The sequence below is a fragment of the Gallinula chloropus genome (assembly GCF_964237585.1).
Source record: "Gallinula chloropus genome assembly, chromosome: 10".
In the NCBI taxonomy this organism is placed as follows: domain Eukaryota; kingdom Metazoa; phylum Chordata; class Aves; order Gruiformes; family Rallidae; genus Gallinula; species Gallinula chloropus.
The window spans coordinates 12,348,611-12,372,544 of NC_140095.1; the positions used below are offsets into that span (position 1 = coordinate 12,348,611).

Genomic DNA, 23,934 nt, shown 5'->3' on the forward strand with positions numbered 1-23,934 from the left:
TTTGTGATACACAGAACATGTAATTTCCTGGTGAAAGTGAGGGCTTGTACACGAGGATGTTGCTTATGGCTATAATGTGCTCTTACTTTACTAATCCTACTTGGATGTTTCTTGAGGACAGTATTTTGTAAGAACTGGTTTGGGAGCCATGGCCCTCAGCTGTCTGTTCCTCATGCATATGATGATATGAATTTGGGACTGAAGTTTTTGACATAATCTGGCTACAGAGACTGTTTATTGAATATAGTGCTGCTAGGGGCCTTGTTGTGAAACTGGCTATGGAAACTGGTCAGAGGAGCCTGGGCAGGACTTGGTGTGCTGGCAGCTAGAGTGGTGTTTACAGTAGGTAGCAGCAGATATAAAAAAAGAGAACCCCTTGGCTTATCTTAATTTTCCAAAAGTCATAACCTGAAAAAGAGCATGAATTTAGAAAATGTAGTTTATAGTAGCTACTAGAAATATATTCCTTTATAATCAGATTTAGATATGCTGTTTTAAATAAGCCAATTCCACACTTTCTCCAGAGTTGAAATGAGCTCTTGTAAAGTTTATTTCTCCTAAAGCTTTTACTAGTAACAAGATAACTGAAAACAACAAAAATCAAAGGTAACTTATCTGGTCTAATACATGCTAGGATGAAGATTAAATGTTCATTATTATAGTAGAATGATGTTTCTTAGTAGTAGATCTTGAACATTGTTTGAAACCTATGGAAAAAATAATGTTATGTTTTTTTTGTGAAAGCATCATTAAAAGGCATCTCCTTCATTGCCTCATTTCCGCTTACATTATATGTAAGTGTCAGAATGGTACTGTACTTAGAGGCTTTCTGCTTTCTTGGTTTCCTGTAGAAAATAAAGGCGGTTTTCTTGCATAGTTTAGATGTAGACAAACACATTAAGTCATTAGGCCTCTAAGTTAAACTGGCACTGTTGAGTAATCTTTCTGTTCTCAAGAATAAGTAGTTAAACAGCTGTATGTCTTTCCATTAACTTGCTAAATAAAATATTAACACATTTTTCTTGTGCCTGCTATAGTAATATTGCACTGAACTAAAAGCATGTTTCTCCCTAGCCCAGGGCCACAGCAGTGTGAATGTAGTGTGGTGATTACACTGATTACAATGCTGATCTTAGGTACATTCCTACCCAGGTACCTAGAGTGGTACTGGGCACTTGGTTTAAAAAAACACCTGGATGTCTCATAGTCAGAATAGGTTGAAGAGGTATTAACAGTACCAAAGGGTGTTGTGGACCCTGTGCTCACAAGTGTATGGAAAAATGAGCTGCAGCTCATTTCTCTGTAAGCAAGACCTTAACAGATAGTGAGACTAACAGGACTTGTTCTTACTAGTGCCCACAAACTTCTGATCATGGGGGTAAATTGAAGCTTAAGCATGAGGTAACCATGAACCTGAAGTGAGGAGTCAAAAATACACACAAACAAAAGGCAGTATGAGTTCAGAGGTTACAAACAGCACTTTTACTAACTCTGCATAAAGCAGTTAGCAGAAATGGAGGTTCCTTAACTGTGGCATGCAGAACATATGGTGCTCCTGCCCTTAAGGCAGGTCAGTGGAAGCTCACTGTGTTGAGCAGCTGGAACAACTTTTGTCTGGAGACTTGAGAGACTGAGCAGCTACCATAAAAGCTATGTTAATGTCATGATGTGCCTATCATCTCCATATCGAGGAGATACTTAAACCCAGTCATTCTTAAGGCTTCCCAGGCAAGCAGAGCATGTGGTAGTGGTAGATGTTTTTGGGCTATGTTGGACCAAACAAATGAATATATAGTGTTACCAGAAGTATCAATCTGGTAAAAGGTAGCTATGGATGCCAGATGTGCACAAATCCTGGTCCATGCTTGTTGTGCAAACTTCAAGTAAAAGCATCCCTGAGGAAACTTGGTCCTGTTCTGCCAGTGACAATGCTTGTTAAGCTGTGTTTAGGAACCTTGGCTTTTAAATAGTCAAGAGTGAATAGAAATAAATACCTGCTCAGGTAGAACAAGTGGGTGTGTTCTGTTGGTTCAGATGTTCCTTTTCCATATCTGGAGAGAGAATAAGTTCAATTTAGCAAACTTGTGACTTCAGAGACAAACTTTTTAGACTGACCTGTTAACACTGAGCTTGCACAAGTTATATCACAAGCTGAGCTGGCACATGCACACAGATTATGCCTGTCAGGAAATGAAAGGGGGACTGGTAAAAGCTGTCCAATTTGTTCAGATAGACAAACATTGAGCCTCTGCCCAGGCAAAGTTATTTTAAAAGGCATATGCACCTATAGAGGAAATGGTTTTGTTAGAGAACTTTGGATGGTTCTGTGTTAGAAGTGAAGGCTAAACTTGCATTGACAAAGACTGTGTGATCAGCACCTACCATCCTGTGTCTGTTTTAGCACTTCTGTAAAGCAGGCTCAGGGGATTAGCACTGATTTTAAGGCAGTTTTGATCTGTGGTACCTGTTAGGAGTTTGTCTATCGTGTCCACAACAAATTTTGCATCCTCCATATTGAAGCACATTGGGGGCTTGAACTTCAGCACATTTCTTCCAGGCCCATCAGTACTCAGTAGAATATATTCTTCCTTAAGTCTGGAAAGAGCAATAACAAAGAATTCTGTTTACCTTTGCATATAGTTCAGAACTTAAAAGCATCAGCATGCAGGCTGTCCAGACAATGCCTTTTTGCACTGAGTGGTTTCTTTTTCTGCTAGCTGGCTCTATTTCAGTGACTAGTGAGTAGCAAGGTTATTGTGTAACTGTGTGCTTGCCTTGAACATGGAGGAACTACATGTCTGTACCTTGTTATTAGATGCTCTGCTTCTGCTGTGGCTGGGGTCCTTTCTGCTTGATCCTTGATTAAGTCCACTCCAATGAATAAGCCAGAACCCCTTAAAAAATAAAAATAGTCACTCTGGCAGAAAAAGGAACTACAAGGGGAATGAAAAAAATTGAGATGGTTTTACTGTGTAAGAATTACTGATAGAAAAGGTATTGCTGTTCTGAAGAAATGCTGTAATACATGACAGGCTTTTACCTGCCCAGAATGGCAGCACAGGACACTGTTAAACACTTTCTTCATCCACCTCATTACCTCTGTTCTTGGTGCAATTTGAAGTAAGACTTCAGATCAGGAAAGTTAATTCCTTTAGCAACTAATAAATCAATAGAGCAGTATGGGCCTGGTGTAGTGAAGTGTATCTGACTTCTGACAAGGTCAAGTTTGTTATAATCTTAAACCCAAAAGCAGCTGAAAGTGTAAATAAGACACTGATACCTGACATCACCGATGATGGGGTGCTTGATTTTCTGCTCTTTGAGTAGCTTCATAAGGAAGTTGCCTACTTCATTGGCATGAGTCTGAAGGTGTTCCTTCTCAATGACATCTAGCACAGCCAATCCAATGGCACATGAAACAGGGTTTCCTCCAAACTGAGGTCAGGGAAAGTGAAGAATGATGCACTGTCACTGAAAGTGTAGCCTCAGTGATATAATAAGCATACAGCCGTTTATGTCACACTAGAGCCATTAAATAAAGTTATATATGAGAAAGATACAAATATAAACAGCAACTGTGTGGGTGATAAATATTAATGGAAGTGCAGCATTAACTTTAATACACAGAGGAGAGTTTGGTCACTTTTACTTACTGTATTGAAATACTCTACTCCTGTGGCTGCAAATGCTTCTGCTATTTCTTTTGTTGTTACTACACAGGCAATAGGGTGCCCATTTCCTATTGGCTTCCCCATAGTGACAATGTCAGGAATAAAATCTTCTCCTTGAAGCTGGAATGCCCAAAAGTGCTTGCCAACCCTGCCAAAGCCAACTTGAATTTCATCAGCAATAAATACACCACCTGCCTTGCGCACGTGCCTGCAACACAACAGATTTGAATTGTCTCTTAAGAGGAAACAATATAATATTCACTGTTTAAAAATATGCAGAAAGCATTCCTTGGCAAGCTTCCAGAAAACTTGTACAGGCCTATATTCTGCATCAAGTGTTTAAAACCAAATCTTTACCCTACAAAGTTGATGTTGTAACATGAAAGCATAGGTCATTTCCTGCCTGTCAAGCTGTATACAGCAACAGGCAGAGAAATTCTCTATCAGCTATATTTAGCAATTATGTTAAATTTAATAGTTAAGATGATGAAGGACCACTTACTCTGCAACCTTCTGAAAATAGCCTACTGGTGGAATGATTTGACCACCCACGCTCGGCAGAGATTCAACAAAAAACGCAGCAATCTGAAACATATGTAGCATGTAAAGTTTTGAACCCAGTACAGAAAGTTGTGGAAACTGTCTTAATTGTTAACAAGCTCTTTGTCATTAGATGGCTCTTGCAAGATTATGTGATCTTTGCTTTTTGACAAGCCTGTGCCACTTAGCTCAGTAAAGCTGAATGGCACTGACAGCCAGCCATGCTCAGTTCTAAGGGAAGGCAAATGGGAAAACTTCTTACCTTTCTGTCTCTTTTCTGTGCTTGCTCAATAATGTTTTTCACTTCATTAGCGTAGGCTGTAACTGAATCTTCATGGTCTTCTCTATAAAGACCTCTGTATGTGTCTGGAACAGGAGCCTATACAAAGAAATGGTATCCTATATTCAATACATAGAAAATAAGACTTCATTAAATAGACAAGAAGTCAGTAGTTACAGGCTGAAGTACATACCACATGGACCCATTCCTTCTGTCCCTCTAGATTTCTGAATTTATATGGGCTTATGTCAATCAGGGATGTCAGATGTCCATGGTAAGCACTAAAAAAAAAAATAATTATTAGCAGAATTGAACAGTAAGTTCCTCAGTATCAGGAATTTTTTAGGATTATATTAGCATTACTGATAGCTAAAGTAGCTAGGCTTTGTCACCTGGTGGGAAGAGAGTCACACTTAGGCTGAGAAAAGCTATTTCTTTCCACTGGTTCAGTAGTATTTAGATTGTTTTGCACAGTGTGGCTTTAAGGACAGTAGTCCTTGTCACTGGTTGGCCAGGGCCCTGACAAGAATCACAGCAGGGTAAATCATGAGCAATATTAGAAGGCTGCAGAACAATGGAAGCAACATGTCTCCCTACTGCTGAGTATCCTCTGGCAATGAAGTTTCTGGTCTCTGGGCATCCCATTATAATATTTGACCACCACCTTAATGGTAAAAGTGGCTTTCTTCAGACTGCTGCTTCTGTCCATTGTATTATTTTTTTTTCCTGTCACCATACTTCTCAGGCCTGGCTGCATCTTTGCTGTCCTTCCCATTAGACAGTTTTAGTTACAGTAAGATCTCCTTCTAGCTCTCTACAGCTGAACAAATCCAATTTTCCTAACCTCTGATGGCTCCCTCCCCATCATAGCTGGCCTCGCTCCAGTATGTTAATGTATGTTGGGTACTGGAGACCCCAATCTGGATGCAGGTCTCTGGCCTGGTCTCACAAATACTGAGTGTCAGGAAACAATACTTCCCTCAACTCCATGGCTACAGCAGGTTTTCTGAAATGCTCTTATCTCCAACCAAAACTGTGCCTTGTACCCCACAGTAGATACAGTTGCCAGTATACTTACTGGTCTAGAACTATAACATCTTCGTGTCTTGTATACTGTCGTGCCAGTCTGAGGGCAAGGTCGTTAGCTTCAGAGCTGGAATTGAAAAATGTGGTCAGTGTTTCATTGTAGATACCAGAATTTTGAAATTCTGACCTCCCTTGCAGTGCTGGTTCTGCCTGCAGAGAACAGACAGAACTCTGCATGTTATTCATGGATCCCTTAGTAACCACCACTCATTAGGCAGAACTGTTCACCAGAACAGAATTAATGTTAGAAAGCTGGACTACAGAAAATAATTTTAAACCAGCTTTTTTTCTTTTATGTATTGACTCTTTAAGCTGTCTGCTTGGGAACACAACCCCTGGCCCCAGCAGAAACACGCACTGTTGTATTTTAACTTGGATTATAGAAGTCATTCCCAGTTCAGAAGATGCTGAAACCAGTACAGTAAATATTTATGTTAATGTTTTGTAGTCTGAGGCCTACAAAACAGAATAAACCCCTTCTTAAATAAAGTGTTAGTTCATTCCTGATAGAGAGCTTGCTAAATGGGAACTTGGGGGTTTCTGAAGTTCTAAAAAGGATCCCAGTTTCTTCAAAAACAAAACCCTCAAACAATTGTTTTGTCAGTATCTAGGTTCCCACACCAGATCCTGCAGTTGCTACATCAAGTACTTGATGTGTCTATATGACTACTGCAAACATAGTGTCAATTCCTCATTTACCCCACTTACCCAGAATTCAGAAAGTAAAAGACGCGTAACTTCTCAGGTAGAGTTTTTGAAAGTCTCTCTGCATAATCCACCAAGTTGTCATGAAGATAACGAGAATTTGTATTTAGCAACTGATTCTGTTCATGAGCTGCTTTTACAATATCAGGGTGACAATGTCCAACTGCAAGAAAATGTGGAGAGTGGTCTGAGAGTCCTTCTGTATTAGCCATGGTGTTCATTAACAAATGCATATTGACTTACCACTTGTATTTTCCCTGTTTGTTAGTACACAGCGAGTTAGCATCACTGATGACTGTATTTCGTCAGTGGGGCATTAATGATACTGTCAGCAGAAGACAATGTCAGTACACCTGAGAAGCTTTCACTTAAAACTTTTTTTTTTCCTCAAAGTTTGAAGTGGCCTGCTACTGTATTTTATGGGTTGTAGCTGAATGCTGGAAATAGATTTGCTAAAACAGTTACTTTCTAAGTTGGTATCTGGATTTAGACATTTTGAGTAGGTGCTTGGATAAGTGCAGGTAAACTGTACCATGAAAGAGGTATTACCTGTGCTGGGGTGTTAGTGGCTGTACTGACCAGTTGGAGAGCTTTCAAATACTACAAGAAACCAGCAGCTCCTTCGTAATACACAACGAAGGCACCACACTGAGCAGTGGTCCTGGGACTGTACCCTTGGCAGTAACTTACAGATAGAAGAAACTTAAGGCATTTGTTAGTCTTACAGTTAGGTGCTTTACTTGAGCTGTCATGGGAAACTCTCCTCCCTCCCCATAAGTTTTAGTCTGGAAAGCACACTCGTGTGCACAGAAATTCAAGTATGAACCATAATTCCCTAACAGTAGACTCAAGAGGTTTCTGCCACTTTTCCATGTAAAAGAACCCTTCTGCCAACACAATGCAACAGTGGTAAAAAGCACTTATTTGTTCCTTGTCCTGCTTAGAAAGTCAGAGTAGCAAATGATGTGACTGTTAACTTACCGTGAGCAACGTTGTTTATGCAGTCAAGGTACCGTCTCCCATTCTCATCATACATGTACTGGCCTTTTGCCTTCACGATCTTCACAGGATCGTTAGAGAAAAACAGCTTGCAAGAAGAGCTATCAAGCACCAGAAAATAAAAGGAATCTTAGTGAATTTTCAAGTTGCATAGTTTAATCTGTTGGTAATGTATTTTTGGTTTGGCCAGTTAATCCAGAGAAAGACATTTCCCCAGTTAGCACATGCTGACATCCTAATTCTGGCTCTTTAAAACAAGGCTTTGGATAGGAAAAAGGGAACAGGACTTGTGCTTTAATTCAATACTCAAATTTTGTAGGATGTTCAGGGGGAAAATGTTGTCCAGAATTTTAAATCCTTCACCTAGGAATCTTGCCACAGCACGCATATCAGGCATACCTCTACAGTTTGATCCACTCGCCTACAGTGCCTTACTGGGTACGCCGTCAGCCCTTTGTGATCTTAAAAACCCTCTTTGGTGCCTCTTACCTTGTGATTGTTTTTATCCTATTCTTTCTACTCTAAGATCCTCATTTTCTAGATAGCATGGTGCAGGTGATGGTTACTTGCCTGTAGAGCTTCCCCAATCCTAGCTAAAAACTTGAGTGATAAGGCTGGCTCGACTTACTCTATGTGCATTTGGTTTGTTTTCAATTTTTTGAAAAAAAATATATTGCCAAACAAGTAAAATTGAAACACGTTTGCCTAAGTTGCAGAGGCAACACAAAACTTCCATGCTTCATTTAGTAAAAAATTGCCTATACAAAATAGTTTAACCGTAAATACAAAGTCATTGTCAAATGAGGGAGGGAGATAAAATAAGCTCGTTCACTATCCTTCCTCCTTCAGGGATCCTCTGTGTTACGAGCTGGCAGTAGACAGGTTTTTTTGGGGCAGTTTATCCTGACTGTTCAGCAGATACTGAGAAAGCACTTAGGCTGGGTCTTTGTTCCCAGGGACAGAGAAAGCACCTTCAAAAAGGATGAAGGCCAAATGGCCTTCTCTGGGTTTGTGTCGGGGCACGTTTCTATTCCAGCGTTTACTTACCCAATTTGCGGGTTCATAAAATAACTAGAGGTTTTTAATGTATAGGATGCAATGTGAAAACATTCCCACAGTTAGTTTAGCAGAAGCAGTAACTGCTGATCCTGTAGCAGCCTACAGAACTCAGAGTGATTCAGGTCAGTTGAGGTAACGTGAGTAATGGGACGTTTGCAGCTGAGTCCCGCACTCGGTCCCGGCAAACCGGGCGGGATGGGATGTGTGGTGGTAGTCATGGCTTTGGTGGGCACAAGTTGGCCGAGGGACAGAGCTGGCAGAAGCCAGCAGATGCTCCCAGCCAGGCTGGCAGGAATTGCTCTCCGAGCAGTACAAGAACTGCCACGCTAGGCGGTTCTACCCTTATTTCCTACCTCCCTCTTTCAGAACTGTTAATTGCTGTTAATTACACCGGGAAGTCGGGCTCTGCACGCGAACAGCACCGACTTTCCCCGGGATGCTGCTGGTTTAAACCTGAAATTCTGGCGAGCGCAGTCGCTCCAGGCTCGGGGCAGGCAGATCCCGCCGCCGGTGTGCGGGGGGAGGCCGCGCTGCCGGGCCCGCTCCCAGCCTGCGCTGCGGCCCGTAGCGCCCGCGGCCCCGCAGCCACGTCAGGCGGATGCGGGCAGCCCGGCGGTAGCTCTCTCCCGGCTCCCAGGGGCGCCGGCGCTTCCCCGGCCGTGGCACTTACCCGATGAGCCGCTGCCGCAGGGCCAGGGTCTCCTGTCGGGAGCGCTGCGCCGGCCTCATGGCCGCTCTCGCCGCTTCGGAAGGGCCCGGGCTGGGCCGGGGAGGTGCCGCCCGCCTCGGAGGGCGGCCCGGGCCGGGGAGGGGCCCGGCGCCGCGGGGCCGGTGCTGCCGCCTGCCGGGCGGGACGTGCGGCGCCGGCCCCGCTGCCGGACAGCGTAGGGCGTCCTCCCCAGAGGGGCAGAGCTCCAGCAGCACTGGAACTGCTCCCGGCCCTCCCGGGCAACACCCCAAGCGTAGCGTTAGGGGAGCGGGTTCACAAGGACAAGGGTAACTTACCCGTCTGTCAGGCGGCTCCGAGGGTGGGCGCATCACTACGGTGGCAGCAGTGCTGATTTCACCTCCCAGGTCCCATAGCCCGTGGGGGAGGCAGCGTCATCCACTGTGGTCCTGGGTGGTTGTTACACCACAGCCCCACATCCCACTCGGGTACCAGGCACAGGGTTTTTGGAGGGGTTTTCTGTACCATTATTCCAGCTTTATTGTAATACTCTCTTTTGAAAAACTTGCACATCACAGAAGTTTATGTTGCAGTGGAAAATAATTTGAGACTGTAGCCTAGGCATTACAGCTGCAGTAATTGCTCAACCTGTCGCTATTTAAGCAAAAGTAAACCCAAACTGTTCATAGTGTTGTGACAGATAGGTAGGACTGACTATTTAAACGCCAGTCCCTAGGATAGGCAGTAGTTAGTATTAAAAGAGGAAATCAGATCAGAATGGTCAGTCATTCCTCCATTCCTGTTAGATTGGAATTGCTTAAGAGACAATAGGAAGATGAAGAGCCAGAAATGATGTTCTGGGATTGGCTGAGTCCGCTGCCACTGCCAGTGGTTGTGTCCCGTAACTGAGTTCACAAACTTACCAAACTCCATTCTAAGAGTGCCCAGTTTGGTTCTTATTCCCCCTCCAAGTACATGTTCACATTCTTTTGTATTAAGCTGTCAACATCTGTTAAGAAGTCTCTAGAAAATGGAGCAGACCCTTTTAAAACTATACTCCTGGCAGTCTTTGTTGCTGACCAGATACACTAGACATGCGCCAGGAATTATCTCTAGTTGCAGTTACTTGATAAACACAGGAGCAATTGAAGTTGTGTGATGCAGAGAATTCAAATTGCTACCTACTTAAAATCAGATTGAATTCAGGAAGTCAAAGTCAGTTGTTGCATAAAAGTCAGGTTTTAAATAACAAAAGACAGCGGAGGAAAAGTTAATAATGGCTGTTAATCTTTATTTGAACTCTTGTCTGGTTAAGATATTTAGTAGCTATTTATAACAACCTGAACATTTACAATTTGGAAAGTTTATTCCTGGTTAGAAATGTGGAGTTCATTATACATATTCACACAATTATAAAAGCAATCTGTACAGAGAGACCATTTTAAAAAAATCTAGTCTTTGCTTTTATTACAGAAAGCACAAGAAAAATATTTTTGGAGGTCTCAAGCTAACGTACTGTCCATTACAGCTTTAAACTAGGAATACATGATGCAGTACTAGTTAATACCATCTTAACATGTTAAAACAATGGATAAGAAATACTGTTATTAATGCCTTCATTTTTAAAGTAGTTGTTCCCCAAAGAAATGAGTAAATAAAATACTTTTCAGGGCACATACACGATTAAAAATCACCAACAGTTTGCAAACAGAGATGTTAAGTATGTGTTTGCTATTTTTAATATATAGATTTCTTTTTAAAGGTGATACGTTTTACAGAGATCTAGTCAGCTTTGTATAAAATAACCATGTAAATACATTCAAAACAAAACTCACTTTCACAAGGTGTCTGATCTGCACACACACACGAATAACCCTTTCTCCTCTCAACAGCCTTACTGGAGTGATGCAACCACTCACATAAATAAGGGACACTTGCATAACATGGTTGAGGATTAAGCCCTATCACCATAATTTCAGAACAGATATGGCCAGATAAAGCACACTTGGCATGTATCTTTCTAAACAAGTATACAAAATAAGTGAGGTTTCAATGTAGATTTATAAATGCCAACAGGTATTTCTCAAACTGTGTTGTTTCAGAAATGCTGCCATACAAGCTCGTTTTAAAATATTTCTATGCCCAAAGTATTTTAATGCGACAGAGCAGGTGGCTTTCAGTTCTGACTGTGGTATTTTGGGCTGAACATTCATTGTACTGAGTATTTTTGATTGCTTTTTAAGGTACCAGGAAAAAGAACCCCAAATAGTAGCACAAAGTGTTGCTAAATAAAATGCCTATAAAACCACACTGTGAAAATAACCCACAAACACAACAGGAGTCCGACTCACATTAAGTCACAGCAGTTCGCTACCTCCTCTGCTTAATTCAGAAATCCAGTAGGTAACATGGGCGCTTCTGCTTTGCAAAACCAGCACCTAATTCTTCCTGTGTAATTGCAGAATAGCTACTTCAGTGTGTGCCCACCTCTACTTAATAACATCGTGTAAAACACGCTGTTCAAAGCATATAAAAAAGCAGCAAGTGGTACTGGTGTCATTTACAGATACTTGGGACATCTCCCTTTTCCCAGTTTCTGTTCATTAATGCCTACATTATATAAGTTACCACACACAGACACACAAGCCAGCTGACTGTCCCATGAAAATGCACAACTATGAGGCAACTTCTACCAGAACTTAGTGAACAGGGATTGATTGTTGTCCTAAGACACAGGAAAACCGCAAATGTTAATAATGTATTTTCTTATTCCACTCTGTTGTCCATAATTCCACTTCTTATGCATTGAAAACTCATGTTTCCCAGCTTTTCTGCAGTTTTTCCCCCCAGGCTCTCTACAGTAGTATAGACTCAGACAATCTATTAAGTCCTCTTTCCATTCATTTCTAAGTGACAGGTTTTCAGCACTTACTTTAGCTGCAGATTGCACAACAGTCAGACATCCCTTTTGCTGTGCCTTCTAATTGTACACAAGCATATGGAAAAGCTGAAGTAGTTCACCTGGGGACGTGAAAAGCCGTATGTAATTTTTAGCTTACAAATGTAAATTATAATCAAGAAAAACAAAGTTTAGGAAAGAAATTGTTTACTCGCTGGCTTGCTTCAGTCTGCAGTAGGGTCAGGTTCACCCAGTGCCAGGGACACAATTAAAAGGCAGGTGACTGGCTAACTAGTGACCAGATGTTTTCTCCCCACCCCATCACTATTGCAAAGGGTTCAAGAAATATCCTTACATAATGCATGCTCTGCTGTAAGGTTGCCACGGCCAGCATATGCCACAGTGAGTGCACTGGCAAGCCAGAGTGTCCTAAGGCCTTTTGGAATCTATCCAAATGCTTCCCCGCTCACTTGAAAATCTTCCTGGTTAGAAACCAGGAAGGATGGCTGTGTGACTAAGCACGTCTGCAGGTACTTCACAGGTAAAACTTGGGCTCTTCCAATCAGTAAAGCAGTAGGGGAGGTTCTACTCCACGCTGGGATGCTCTCTAAGGACACTCCTAGCTGCGACAGTGCACATTGGAACCAAACTCACAATACCTACAGTGTATGTCCAGGATAAGGGGTTGGGGACATGGTCATTTCTACATGATCTTATTAATATTTTTACATATCTTTAATATGAATCAGTTCTCCGTAAAGAAAATAATTCAAAGCTTCCCGTGCTCTAAAATGTAAAAATGGAAACTTTACAGGTAACCTACTGCAGATAGATCCTGTTTGCTTTATGCATTAAATAGTCTGGGCAATGATTGGACTAAGAAAAACCAAACAAAGTGAAAACATGATGGTATTTCCTTAGAAAGAAATACCGATCTAGAACAAGATTAAAGCTTCTATCTATTCACTCCTGTTTTACAAATATTTGCATAATACAGCTATGCAAAAGGTGTGCCTGTCCCTAAGGTGTGCTGGCACTCGAGGGACAGCCTCACAGCTTCAGATCCTCCCCATAAACACATTTTATGTGTCTCTCCATTCAAACAGGTCTCCTGTAGAGGGCAGGATGAAATCAGCACCACACAACTCCCGTACGCCTTTATAATACGCGCTGCATTTACAGGCTAATAAGGCACCGTTCCATTGGCCCAGGGTGGTTATTTACCACTTGAGATAAAGCTGGAAGTTTCCAGCATTGTTTTATTTTCATTAAGCTGTGCATTACAGCTGGGGGAGCTCCTGCTTTCTTGCCCAAGAGTCCACTATATGTGGCTGATTGCAAACCCACGTGCCACGTCTAAAAGTTGACAGACTGAGCCCGAGCTGTGGGCTGGCAGGATGTAACCACTGTGAAATCTTTGCTGGCGTGATGTAGTTCAGCTTTATTACAGCCAGCGTGGTTGTGCTCAGTCACAGCAGCTGAAGTGGGAGACTGGGTTTGCATGGGGGAGAGAAGAAAGTAGCCAAACTGCTTTGGCTTCTGGCACAAAACCCTTGGTCATCACAAACATTCTTTCTAGGTAGTACGTTACTATAACAATTTTAAAACCATGGGGTTTTAACCCATGTCTCATTCTCAATGGAATACTTTCCATCATTGCATTAGCATGTCTTGAACTGCTGAAACCTCACACGTGTTTTACTGGTTTGCTTAAGGATTTAAAATGCTGAATTTATGAAGTTAGAGGGCAAAAGCTCACTTAAATATTTCATCTTATGGTTTCCTAAAAAGAAAACACACTAGAAAGTCTCTTGCCATTCCTATTTTTAAATATTTCCATATGAAAATAAATTCATCATTATATGTAAAACAAGCATTAGAAGTAGTGTATACAAGAAAGGTGACTCGTGAGAACAAAACAAGGCATGTGGCAACGTCTTGGCCTTTTTTCGTGTGTTTTTAAACAGCTTCAGTTTGGAGTCACACTGGGTGTTTGGTCTCTGTCACCTGTTCCATAACCCCAAGAAATAATCCTGAACTCCCTGGCCAAGCCCACGGTTCAGCTGCAAAGCTCTCATGTCACCTGCCCCATGAGCAGAGGCCAAATCATGAGTAACCCACAGCTACAATTACAGATGGGGGGGTATTTCACCATGTTCCCTTCCCCAAAACCCCTTCCTCCCCCCCTCAAACTGCATATAGTTGGGTGTAGCATCACCCTCCTGGAGCACCAGGGACCGACACGACCCACCCAACAGCAGCACTGGCCTTAGTCACATCATGTGTTTGCCATGTCTTGTGGCAGTGTGGCCCTGCCTGCAGAGCTTTGGGGCTGGAAAACCATTGTGTAGGGGTTTTGAGCAAGTTCTTGTGCCTTTAGGACTTGGTTTGTGAACAGTATGTTGGAGAGAGAGCGGTGGCAGCAACCACAAAGATGGTCCTTAGCTACAATTTAAACTAGAATACGCTGTAAAGAAAGCTGCTTGTCCTGCGCTCCTGGGCAGCTGTGGTTATTGTAATGTCACGGCAGTCACCATGCTTGCATGGTCACTTCAGACCAAGGAATTTTGTGTTGTAAACTAGAAAACAAAGATGCAACTCCCCCGAGTTCAGTAACTTTTAAAGTGTGTCATCCAAAGCATCTATTGATGAGTCTGTGAAGCCAACATACCAAATATTTCAGTGATCAAGATAAATCAATTGCCCAGTCTCACTGACCTACATTCCGTGGACACGAGCAGCCTCCCTGTCAGTCACCCTTATTGCTACTGACAACCAGTGGTAACATTCGGCTGCATTTCTGAATTCCTGTAAAACCATTGTACATTCTCTCAAACCAGGGGTGGGGAGAGAGAGGTTTCCTGCAGAAAGACACACTGTGCTATGTGAGAGGCTGAGATAACTGCCAGTACTACCTAAAATTTATCCATGTGAGCTATTTGCAAACTTAAAGCAATAAGAAAGACCCACGTAAACATTTTCATATGGAAGGGGAAACTAATCAACTGACCTGGCATGATTTTGCTGGCAATGCACATGTTTTTTTGACTCTTCCCAAAAAAATATGACTGCTCTGAAACAATTTCCCATTTAACAACCTCCTCTTCTAAATAGGAGTGTGTGGAAAGCACATGGAAGCCCAGAGTCCCTCTCAGACTCTGTGCAATCGATACAAAAATCAGCAGTCCCCATACCCATCAGTCGGTCTGCACGACGCGATCGATAAGAACACCGAGTTCAGACTAGAAAAGCCAAACGCACCCATCTGAGCTGAGGACAGGGAAGGACAGATCAGAATCCCAGCCCCCTTCCCCGGGGGTTCATACCTTGCTCTGTGCCCAGGAGCTCTGCTTTCCACAGGTCTTGGCTGCTTCGGTGATGGAAGGGGTTGGTAGAGCAGATGTTGGTACCACCAGCAGATCCTTGGAGATCTACTGATTAGATCCTCACAGCCGAAGTGGCAATAGGTGGCTCCTGCCAGCCTTTCTGGGGATATAAGGGTGGCAGAAGAGCAGAGGAGCTCCTGCAGAGAGGCTCGGTCTATAGGTGTGCGGGATGACAGAGCTCCTGAGCATACCAGACTCGCTGCAGGTGCATAGATGGATCTCCTTGTACTTGCTGGACTCACTGTATTCAGGGTGCAGAGTAAAGCAATGCAGAGAGATCACCTGCCTGGGAGTTTTCAGAGGTGCTCAATCACCAAAAGGTTTGGCCGCTGAGACGGTAGCACCAGTGGGGATGGATACAAGCCACAGTCCTGTGCTAGGAAGATGATTCCAGCCTTTCTCCTTGACTGGCATGAACATGCCAAGAGTGGCCAGGCTGTGCCACGGGGACAGGGAAGAACAACCACAGTTAAGAGGTTTAGTCCATGCAAAAAGGGCTCTTGTCCTCTGTTACAAACAAATGTCTTGGGTTCTGTGGCAGCAGAGGCTCTGTGTTGGGAGGGGGATGGCTGCCGTGCAGAGCCATCAGCACTAGGTAAAGCACTATTCTGGTATTCTGTATCAATGTTTTGCAGGCCTGGCAGTGGTCACAGTTGATGCCTACAAGCACTGGATATTCCACAAGTTGAAGACGGAATACTGACTTGTTTACCTGAAGATAATAGGACTTCGGGGTATTTCCTCAGAGAAAATATAAATTTTAATATAATTTCATAAGCTTTGGAGGTTAGCTTGTCTTGTAGCTTCAGTGATATCAAACTTCTTCAAGTAGGAGCTAGATAGAAAGCTGTTTAGTTTTTGCCAGCGTATGTAAAATGAGACTTTTCTATCTGCATTGTAGTTTGTTTGTGGACACTTCCAGATTCTTGTGCTTTCTGCAGTCATTCTGGGGACTGAACTCTCATTGATATCGACAGAGGTTCCATGAACAGGGCACGTGCAGGAATTTGAGTGTAGAAACCCATCGTTTGGTTTGGAGTAGTGAATTGCTTTTAGTTTGGAGATGACCGGGGGAGATGGGAAGAGCAACTGTACGTTAAGGGAACAATTGCAGATCTTCTTCCCAGTGACATCAATGAGAGATTTGCCTTCAACCTTCCACAGAAGAAGATTTTTTTTAGCTTTAATTTGAGGAAATAAAGGGGTTTTTCAAAAGCACTAAGAGCCAGTGGGAGCTCGTTCAACCGCTCCTTACGCCTTTAAAAACCCCTTCACCAAAAGTGATAGCTAACAACATGAAATGGAAGTAAATAAAATGCATTTTCATTGCTGTTTTGAGTTACATAGTTCTTGTTTCTTGATTTGTTAGTTGATCTGAATTTATGTGGATTTAACCTATCTGGTGACCAAGTAAGCGGTCAGTAACGGGTAAAGATGCCAAGTAGAGCCACAGAGCAAGCAGTGCGTAGGTGTAGACCCCAAGCAGCTAACCAGGACAGGCCACAGACGTTCACTGCCTACAGCCCTAAGGCTTTTGTGTCCACATCTACTGAGCTAGATGGCCATTTCAGCATTTGCCAGCAACAAACACTCCCACTAACTGAAAGGGTGAGCTCGAGGACAGTTAGGAGCAGTCAGAGCTGAGAACTCAGAGACATCAGTCCAACGTCACCCTGCCTGTGTGGAGCGCCGGGCTCGTTCCTACCCTCCCTCAGAGCATCGGAGCAAGAACTACCTTAGTAGGTCAGCCCGAACAGGACAGATTGCCCCAGACAGTCACATCCCCTCAGATCCTCTCTGGCAGCAGCTGCTATAAGAAACATGTCAGAACAAGGGTTCAGATCTATTCAGTGCACCAAAAAGAGACTCCTTTTGATATTCTCTAAGATCACAGTCACAACGAGCCCTTAACGTCGTCTGGTCTGAGACCATGGGCAGACTCCTCGATTTCACCTACGACTCCTACTCAGAGCCTAGCAACTTGCACAGGGCTAAAGTATTCCCTCCAGAAATTATCTGTTAAATCAAAAAGGCATTAAGTGATGGGGATTACATCATTCTCTGTTTAAGATTAACCAGTCTCACCATTAAAAACCTGTGACTGACTTTATTGGATTTTGTGTAGCTTCAGCTGCCACCCGTTGGATTGATATTTGTACAACTTGCTCTGTTCAATTTAAGAACTTGTTAATATAAAGCATCTCCTGCCTGTAAAGGAATCTGATTGCCTCTTGATCTTCCTTGTAAACTGAACAGACTTGGCTGTAAGCCATTTTCTTCCTCTCTGGATAATTTTTGGGGGCTTTTTTACTGCACAGTCTTATTACCACCCCCCCAACCCCCCCCCCCCCCAACGTCTTTAAAAATGTGAATGGTGGAATAGTTTGCAAATTTTTAATTGCTCTCAATGCCATATGCAGATAGCAAAACCATAATCCTCCTTTTGGTTCATTGCCATGCCCTGCATGAGATGTGATAAGATGATTTAAAGAGACCAAAAAAAAGGGGAGAAAAGGAAGAGGGACAGGAGTGTGCAGACTCACAGAGTTTACATTAAAACCATGTAAACCAAGAAAAATCAAACACAAATGAACCCTACAAACCAAGACAACTAAATACTCCAAACTCCCCAAGTTTTGGGAGCACCACCAGCAACACAATGTGCTCTGTTGTTTAAGAAAAGGCTTCAGCAGCCCCCCCCATCCTGCAACTCCATGCTGAAAGTCTCAGCCAGGTTTTTGTGTTCTCAAATTCCACAATGAAGGTTTCGTGGGGAATTTGGAGTTCCACGGTAACAAAGGTTTGCACATCTTCAGCCACAGACCACAGAGCAGGATCTGGAGGTGCTTCCTCTCGAGATTAAAAGGGTTTTCTTGGTAGTAAGTGGAAATAGCCACACAGGTAGTCAAGTTTGTTCTGGTTAGCCAAAGATTGACTCTTTCCATTGTATCAGCAGCAGGCAGCAGCGAACGGAGCTCAGCTTTGCTTCCTCTGCAAGTTCCAAGTCCTTCCCAAGTGTGACCAGCTGGTGTAACACAGCTTGCTTCATGTCTAGGGCTGCATCCTTTTTTTCTTCTTTGTTTTCAGCCAGGTTTTTTCACCCTTTCAAACGTGCATGTGCAATACAAGTACAGAGTTGAGAGCCAAAGCAGGATGGGGATTCCTCCCTCCTTCATGCGATGCGGCACACGAGGCAACACACGCTATCTCAGTACTGTTAGTTCCCACAGCAAGGTTAGCAGGATTGGAATGCTGTTCCTGATGTTATCATGCTTGTCTTATGGGTTTGGGAGCTTTACAGTATTTTCAAAGTCCATATATGACAAGACAGGATCCAGTATAAAAAAAGGTCAATATATTACTGTTGAAAGGTTGGGTTTTTTTCCTTTTTTTATACAAAAATTTTAAAGGATCAAAATATATCACATTATTTACATGTTGTGCTTCATGCTTAGAGATCACTGAAAAAGAACACACAGACAAACGATTCAATCAAAGAGAAACACCCCAGTCTGTACACTCACTGATCTTATTGTTAATATTACAAGGACTGGCACTCAGATTTCTTTTAATATTAACAGCACATCCAAATGACTTACCACAGAACCAAAAAACCACTTATATACACTAAGGGCATGCTCACATTCTATCTGAGGGTTTGCAACTAGTTAGTAACATGCTTGCTATTAACTCGAACTGTGTTCCTGTACCACATGTTTGCAGCTGGGTTAGTAATTCCACTCAGCTTCAGTGTCACACCCTTGTTCCCAGAGAATGAGGTTACAACGTCCTCCTCCGGGTCTGGATCAAACCCTCATCCTAAGCGGGGAGGATACGTCTCATTCTCCTGCTCTGTAGCACTTACAAGCCCTGGCTGCTGGGGGTGCACAGGATAGTATGAATTACCTGGCCACCTGCACCCAGATGTACTGATCCCAGCCATGAAGCAGCGTAGTGGTTGTGGATTACAATCACAATGGCAGAAAAGCTTTTGTTTGGAAATAAGTGTTTTGTAATCTGTGAAAAAGAGGTAACCCACTGGGAAAGTCTCAGCTAGAGGGTATGGGCTGAGTAAGTCACATGAGCACGTTCTGCAGTGGTGGTTCCTAAACCGCCTGGGCCATCACGAAAGCCAAGCCTGTAAGAAGGCATTGCTACCAACAGACATAACGAGAACAACTGCCACGCTCAGCAAGTGTTTGGAGTGGTGTTCCTAGCACCAGGCTACAGCCATGGGTCCCAGACACGAAGCTGGATGGATCCCTACTCCCCCCAGGCAGGACCTGCCTGCCAGGCATATAACCTGTTGCTAAACAATTGCCATGCAGCACACAGAATTACTCAAGACTTTACAGTTATTGTTACCATACCTTATGCCAACATCCTGCTATGGGCAGTCCATCTGGTCCCTGCAAAAGTGAATTTACAGATTTAATTCCTGTTGACAGTGACTTAAATCAGACCCATAAACCTGAAGCTCAGTCCTCACAACCATGAAAGGTTTAGCAGCACCATTAATGACCATGCAAAACCCATTGACTGTGCACACAAATAAACACGCAGGCAGTATAATCTGTGCCATGCACCACACAAACCTGAGTATACCCCAGGTTGGGGAAAAAATCTAACACCCCCAAAACCAACACTGACACAAATCTATGCTTCCCTTTTCCTTTAAACAGAAAAGAAAATGTGAGCAAGTGTAAAAAATCGGGAACTGCAGTGAATTAACTTTATAACCTGCTTTATGAGGTAGTGGTTTTTCTAACCAAATACATCTGAGAAGCACGATGCATACATGTACTTTGCAGTTTGGGAGCGGCCGTGTGATCGTTTTTTTTATCCCCAGATGATCTCCTGATTGTGTTAGATCTGATCCTGCAGTCCGTAGCTTCATTAGGGAATCGTGAGTTGCTGAACTGATTGAAATAGGATGAGTTGTGGACTATTTAAAGGGAGTGAAAATATTTGTCTTTTTCTGATGGAGATAGAAGAAACACAGAAATCTGAAAGCCAGAAGCGCTTGCTTACCAGGAGGAAAACCCTGAGAAGGAAGGAGCCCCTTAGAAGAAGAGGAGAATGGACTATGTGTGACCAACCCTTTCAAGATACTTTAGAAGAACTAGCTGACTTCAGCTGCCTTTTTCTGATGCTGGATTTTTTTTTAGGCTCTTGGATCTCTGATTGCATGAATTTCTGCATGTAGCGCCGCAGAGAGCACACATGCACCGACCCTTCCCACAGAGCCACCTCCACTAGGGGTGGGAAGCCACGAGGAGGATGCGTACGCAGTGGGGGGAACTGCTTAGTGCAACTGTAGGTCAAAATGCATTTTTACATTTTTTTTACTGTAAATGTCAGTCATCACATTTTTTTTGTATTCTGTATTGATTTTATATGTAAAATAGCCTTTGGCCAATAAAACAGATGCAGTGAAGTAAGGTTACCCTCTCCAGCTACTCCTAGTGTAACAGGTCAAGTTATTTTCATGCTTTCCTGTAACATTAGTTAGAAAACATACACATTTTTTCTGCTGACACCAGTAAATATTTTGGTTTGTAGCTATCCACAGAAAAACCAAGCCAGAAAACCAACATGCAACTCGTACATCTGCCAGCGTTGCCTGGGGGTGAAGGGCTGAGGGGAACAAGGTGCAGAGCAGTTTTTTGACCTAGAAAGATCCTGATCTGCTGCTAAAGCAAATCCTAACACCCAGGGGCACAGGGTTGATTTCTACCCTGGGATTTCTCTCCTTCCTGTGTACTCAAAACACCTATTTGGGCCTCCCAAAGCTCCAAACCTTTCTATGCATCTCACTCAAGTGATTCCAAAAGGACTTGCCAACTTAAACTGAGCTTTGCCACCTGAGCGTAAGGCTTGTGCTCCCATGGATGAGCTGAGAATGAAGATGACACTCCCAACCAACATGCAATTAACCCCCCTCACGTGCCTAAGTAGGAAGGTCTGCCAGTGCTTTACTAACTAGCTGTGCAGTAGTTACATATTGGAGAAACCACCTACCGTAGATTACAATCCTTCAATACAGATAGGTCTGGTGGTTTCTGTATAGTTAAGATGGGAGATACTTGAGAGAGACAACAGCTCTGGGGAGTAAATATGGGAGTTGAAGCAGGCCTGCTGCTAGCAGTTGGTTTCCTTGACACATCTGAAAGTAATTTAGGTTTTTGAAAGAGACACAGCTCACTGCCCTTTTGTTTCTCTGGAGACAACTGCAAATCATCTAACAGGCAGCATTTTCTATGGTTAAAAAAATGAAAATCAGACAATGACCTCTTTTAGCTAGTTGTGCCAAGCCCTTTGGGGGAGTGGAGCACAAACCTTCCTGCACAACTACTGGACTCTGACCCGAGTTCTGTGGGCCATGCTGTGTGCTGAGTCAGCAAATGCCCAGGTGCTGGTGACCCCCGTGCCCAGAGCCAGCTGCTCCTTGGAGGAGACCCAGCCAGGAACTGGCCTCATCGTGCTGTGGCAGCACAGGCACCAGAGAGTCTCTTCCAACCCAAACCAGTGTGGAATCCCATGGCCCACACCAGGCTGTAGGTGCTGAGAGAAACAACAACTCATGTTTTAGCATCTGCTATCAAGGGGCAACAAGCATCCTGGCTGTGATCTCTCATGCTTGCGCTCCTCTTCTACAGTAATTCAACTGGGAGGATAAAGGCACAACACACTGGCATCCTTCTCCAGGTGACAGGCCCTTGCTGCCGGTGTCCCTCCTCTCCCTGGAGGGACCCGCTCCTCGGCAGCGCTTGGCACAGCAGAAACACACGAGCCATGCGAGAGCACGAGCAGGTTCTGGATGCCAAAGGGCAGGCCATGCTCACCCCATCCAGGCCCGGGAAACCTGGGTCCCCTTTGCTGCCTGCACTGCTACGGCCTCCCTGTTTGAAAACATAACTGCTTGGTGACAACGAGAAAGGACACGGGAGTTACTCAGACACCCACATTTCAGTGGAGGAGGACAGGTCCAGAGCTGTACACCTCTGTTTCTGATGACACAGCAAGTCAGCAGGGTTGTTTTATGGGGAGTGCACAGGCGTGTAGGGCCTGTCATCTGGGAAAGATCTTCTGGACACGAACCAGAGACTCACATTTGTAACGGCGTAGTGAGAAAGACGGGGGTTAAATCATCCAGCATGTTGAGGGAGGAAAGGTAATCCATCAGAAGTGATACAATTAACTAGCTCACATTCAGTCTCCAAGCAAAACAAAGCACACATAAGGCTGAAGGAGCCGTTTGCTGGCGTGGTGGGGCCATGGGACAGCTTTGCCATAGCTGTGCCAGCGGGGCAAGAGGAGATCATGTGTTTGGAAAACAAATAGGGGTGTCAGAGCATGTTGGAGCAGGTACTGTGAGTTAGGTGCAGCTGAACTTAGGGGTAACAGCTACACTGGAGCAGTTTCAGTTCAGTAGTTGATACAAATCCCATTTTCCCCCTGCAGCCCCAAAGCATTTTAGGGAAGGGATCTCTCTCTGGATTTAGTCATTACATGAAAAACAGTGATGCAAAAAGGTGCATTTTAACAGACCAGATAACAACTTACAAACCAGTACAGGTCCCCCCAACCCTCCCTCCCCAGGCCCTATCAAAAGACTGAGAGGTTTAGGAAAGTGAGCTTGGGATTATTCATCTTCCTTGGGCTCAAACACCCAGGGCTTCCCAGAAAGCTTTGCTGCATATCCACTGCGTGGTGGCAGCCTGGGACCCGGCTGAGAAGGGACAGAACTGAGCCACAAGCTCTGTCCTGGGGAGAAACAGGCAGGTCTCCTCTCCCAGTGGCGTTTTTCAGCAGCCTGGGGAGCTCCAGCTCACACATGGCTTTTCAACAGCAGCACTAGGATGCTGTTTACCCCAACCTGCTTCCCCACACAGGAGAGCTGGAGCCGGGCTTGTCCCTTGCTCACCACACAGAGATGAAGGGATGGAGCTGGTGTTTTCAGATGGCCTCTCCCAATCACTGCTCTGAACGACTCCCCAATCTCAAATGTACTCGACAGCCACACTGGCAGCTTCACCAGGGCACACAATCTCCTCAAGAGTGTTACTGAAGCCCATTGTTCCCGACTACAATAAGAAGGTCTTTACAGAAAGAGTCTTTATTTTTACTGCTGTGGCTTGCTCCATCTGGCCAGAGAGGGCTGAGAGGAGCCCTTACAGCCAGCAGTGAACTTCCAGCAGCGCAGATAAAACCAACCATTAAGAAAAGTGAAAAAAACCAATAACCATCTGCTCTGATTTACTGCAAACTAACAAAGTACCAAATCCTCCCTCCCTTCCCCTGGCTACACGACCCTTTTCAGCCCTGGCAACCCGCGCTTAGCATAAGCAACATAAAAGACGTACCACAGGACAAGGCTGATCCAATCCAGGGGGGCCTGGTTCCCCCTTCTGTCCTTTGGCTCCTTTTCTCCCCGGTACTCCTCGCTCACCCTGTTGAGGCAGCAGCAGAGCATCAGAAACAGGAGGGGGGGCATGACATCCCCTTTCACTCGCACAGCACTTGCAGATCCCCACACCTCCCCCGGAGCAGGGATGTCTGCACTAGTGCAACCTCAAACGAGTAATTAAAGCCCTGAAAATCATCTACCAAAGCTGAGCAGAGGTCTTTGCATTGACAGT

The 23,934-nt window shown here is 44.0% G+C and overlaps 3 protein-coding genes across 5 annotated transcripts in view; 1 reads left to right on the forward strand and 2 right to left on the reverse strand.

The window, feature by feature from the left end:
• HNRNPAB (heterogeneous nuclear ribonucleoprotein A/B) overlaps nucleotides 1-20,729 on the forward strand; it is a 29,597-nt gene extending 8,868 nt beyond the window's left edge. For 2 of the 3 annotated variants that reach the window (XM_084268840.1, XM_084268842.1), the window contains one exon: nucleotides 15,928-16,630. The gene's annotated coding sequence lies outside the window, so the exon portion shown is untranslated. Of the gene's footprint in view, nucleotides 1-15,927; nucleotides 16,631-20,283 lie in introns of those variants that run through there. The other variant, XR_014617503.1, reaches the window with a different exon arrangement.
• PHYKPL (5-phosphohydroxy-L-lysine phospho-lyase) lies at nucleotides 218-9,047 on the reverse strand. Its single transcript, XM_084268629.1, has 13 exons — nucleotides 9,011-9,047; nucleotides 7,264-7,382; nucleotides 6,286-6,445; nucleotides 5,570-5,644; nucleotides 4,685-4,772; nucleotides 4,474-4,590; nucleotides 4,174-4,256; nucleotides 3,654-3,879; nucleotides 3,281-3,435; nucleotides 2,805-2,894; nucleotides 2,465-2,595; nucleotides 1,995-2,051; nucleotides 218-707 (listed from the first exon to the last, which is right to left on the reverse strand). The coding sequence occupies exons 2-12, from the start codon at nucleotides 7,316-7,318 to the stop codon at nucleotides 1,999-2,001; spliced, it is 1,233 nt and encodes a 410-aa protein (XP_084124755.1). The 5' UTR covers nucleotides 7,319-7,382; nucleotides 9,011-9,047; the 3' UTR covers nucleotides 218-707; nucleotides 1,995-1,998.
• The window catches only part of COL23A1 (collagen type XXIII alpha 1 chain), a gene marked incomplete at its 5' end in the record, with an annotated part of 185,503 nt that continues 179,729 nt past the window's right edge, over nucleotides 18,161-23,934 (reverse strand). Inside the window, 4 exon segments of the mRNA XM_084268715.1 lie at nucleotides 18,161-18,394; nucleotides 19,663-19,701; nucleotides 22,117-22,194; nucleotides 23,659-23,745. Coding sequence (XP_084124841.1) covers nucleotides 18,344-18,394; nucleotides 19,663-19,701; nucleotides 22,117-22,194; nucleotides 23,659-23,745 — 255 coding nt within the window. The 3' untranslated portion in view covers nucleotides 18,161-18,343.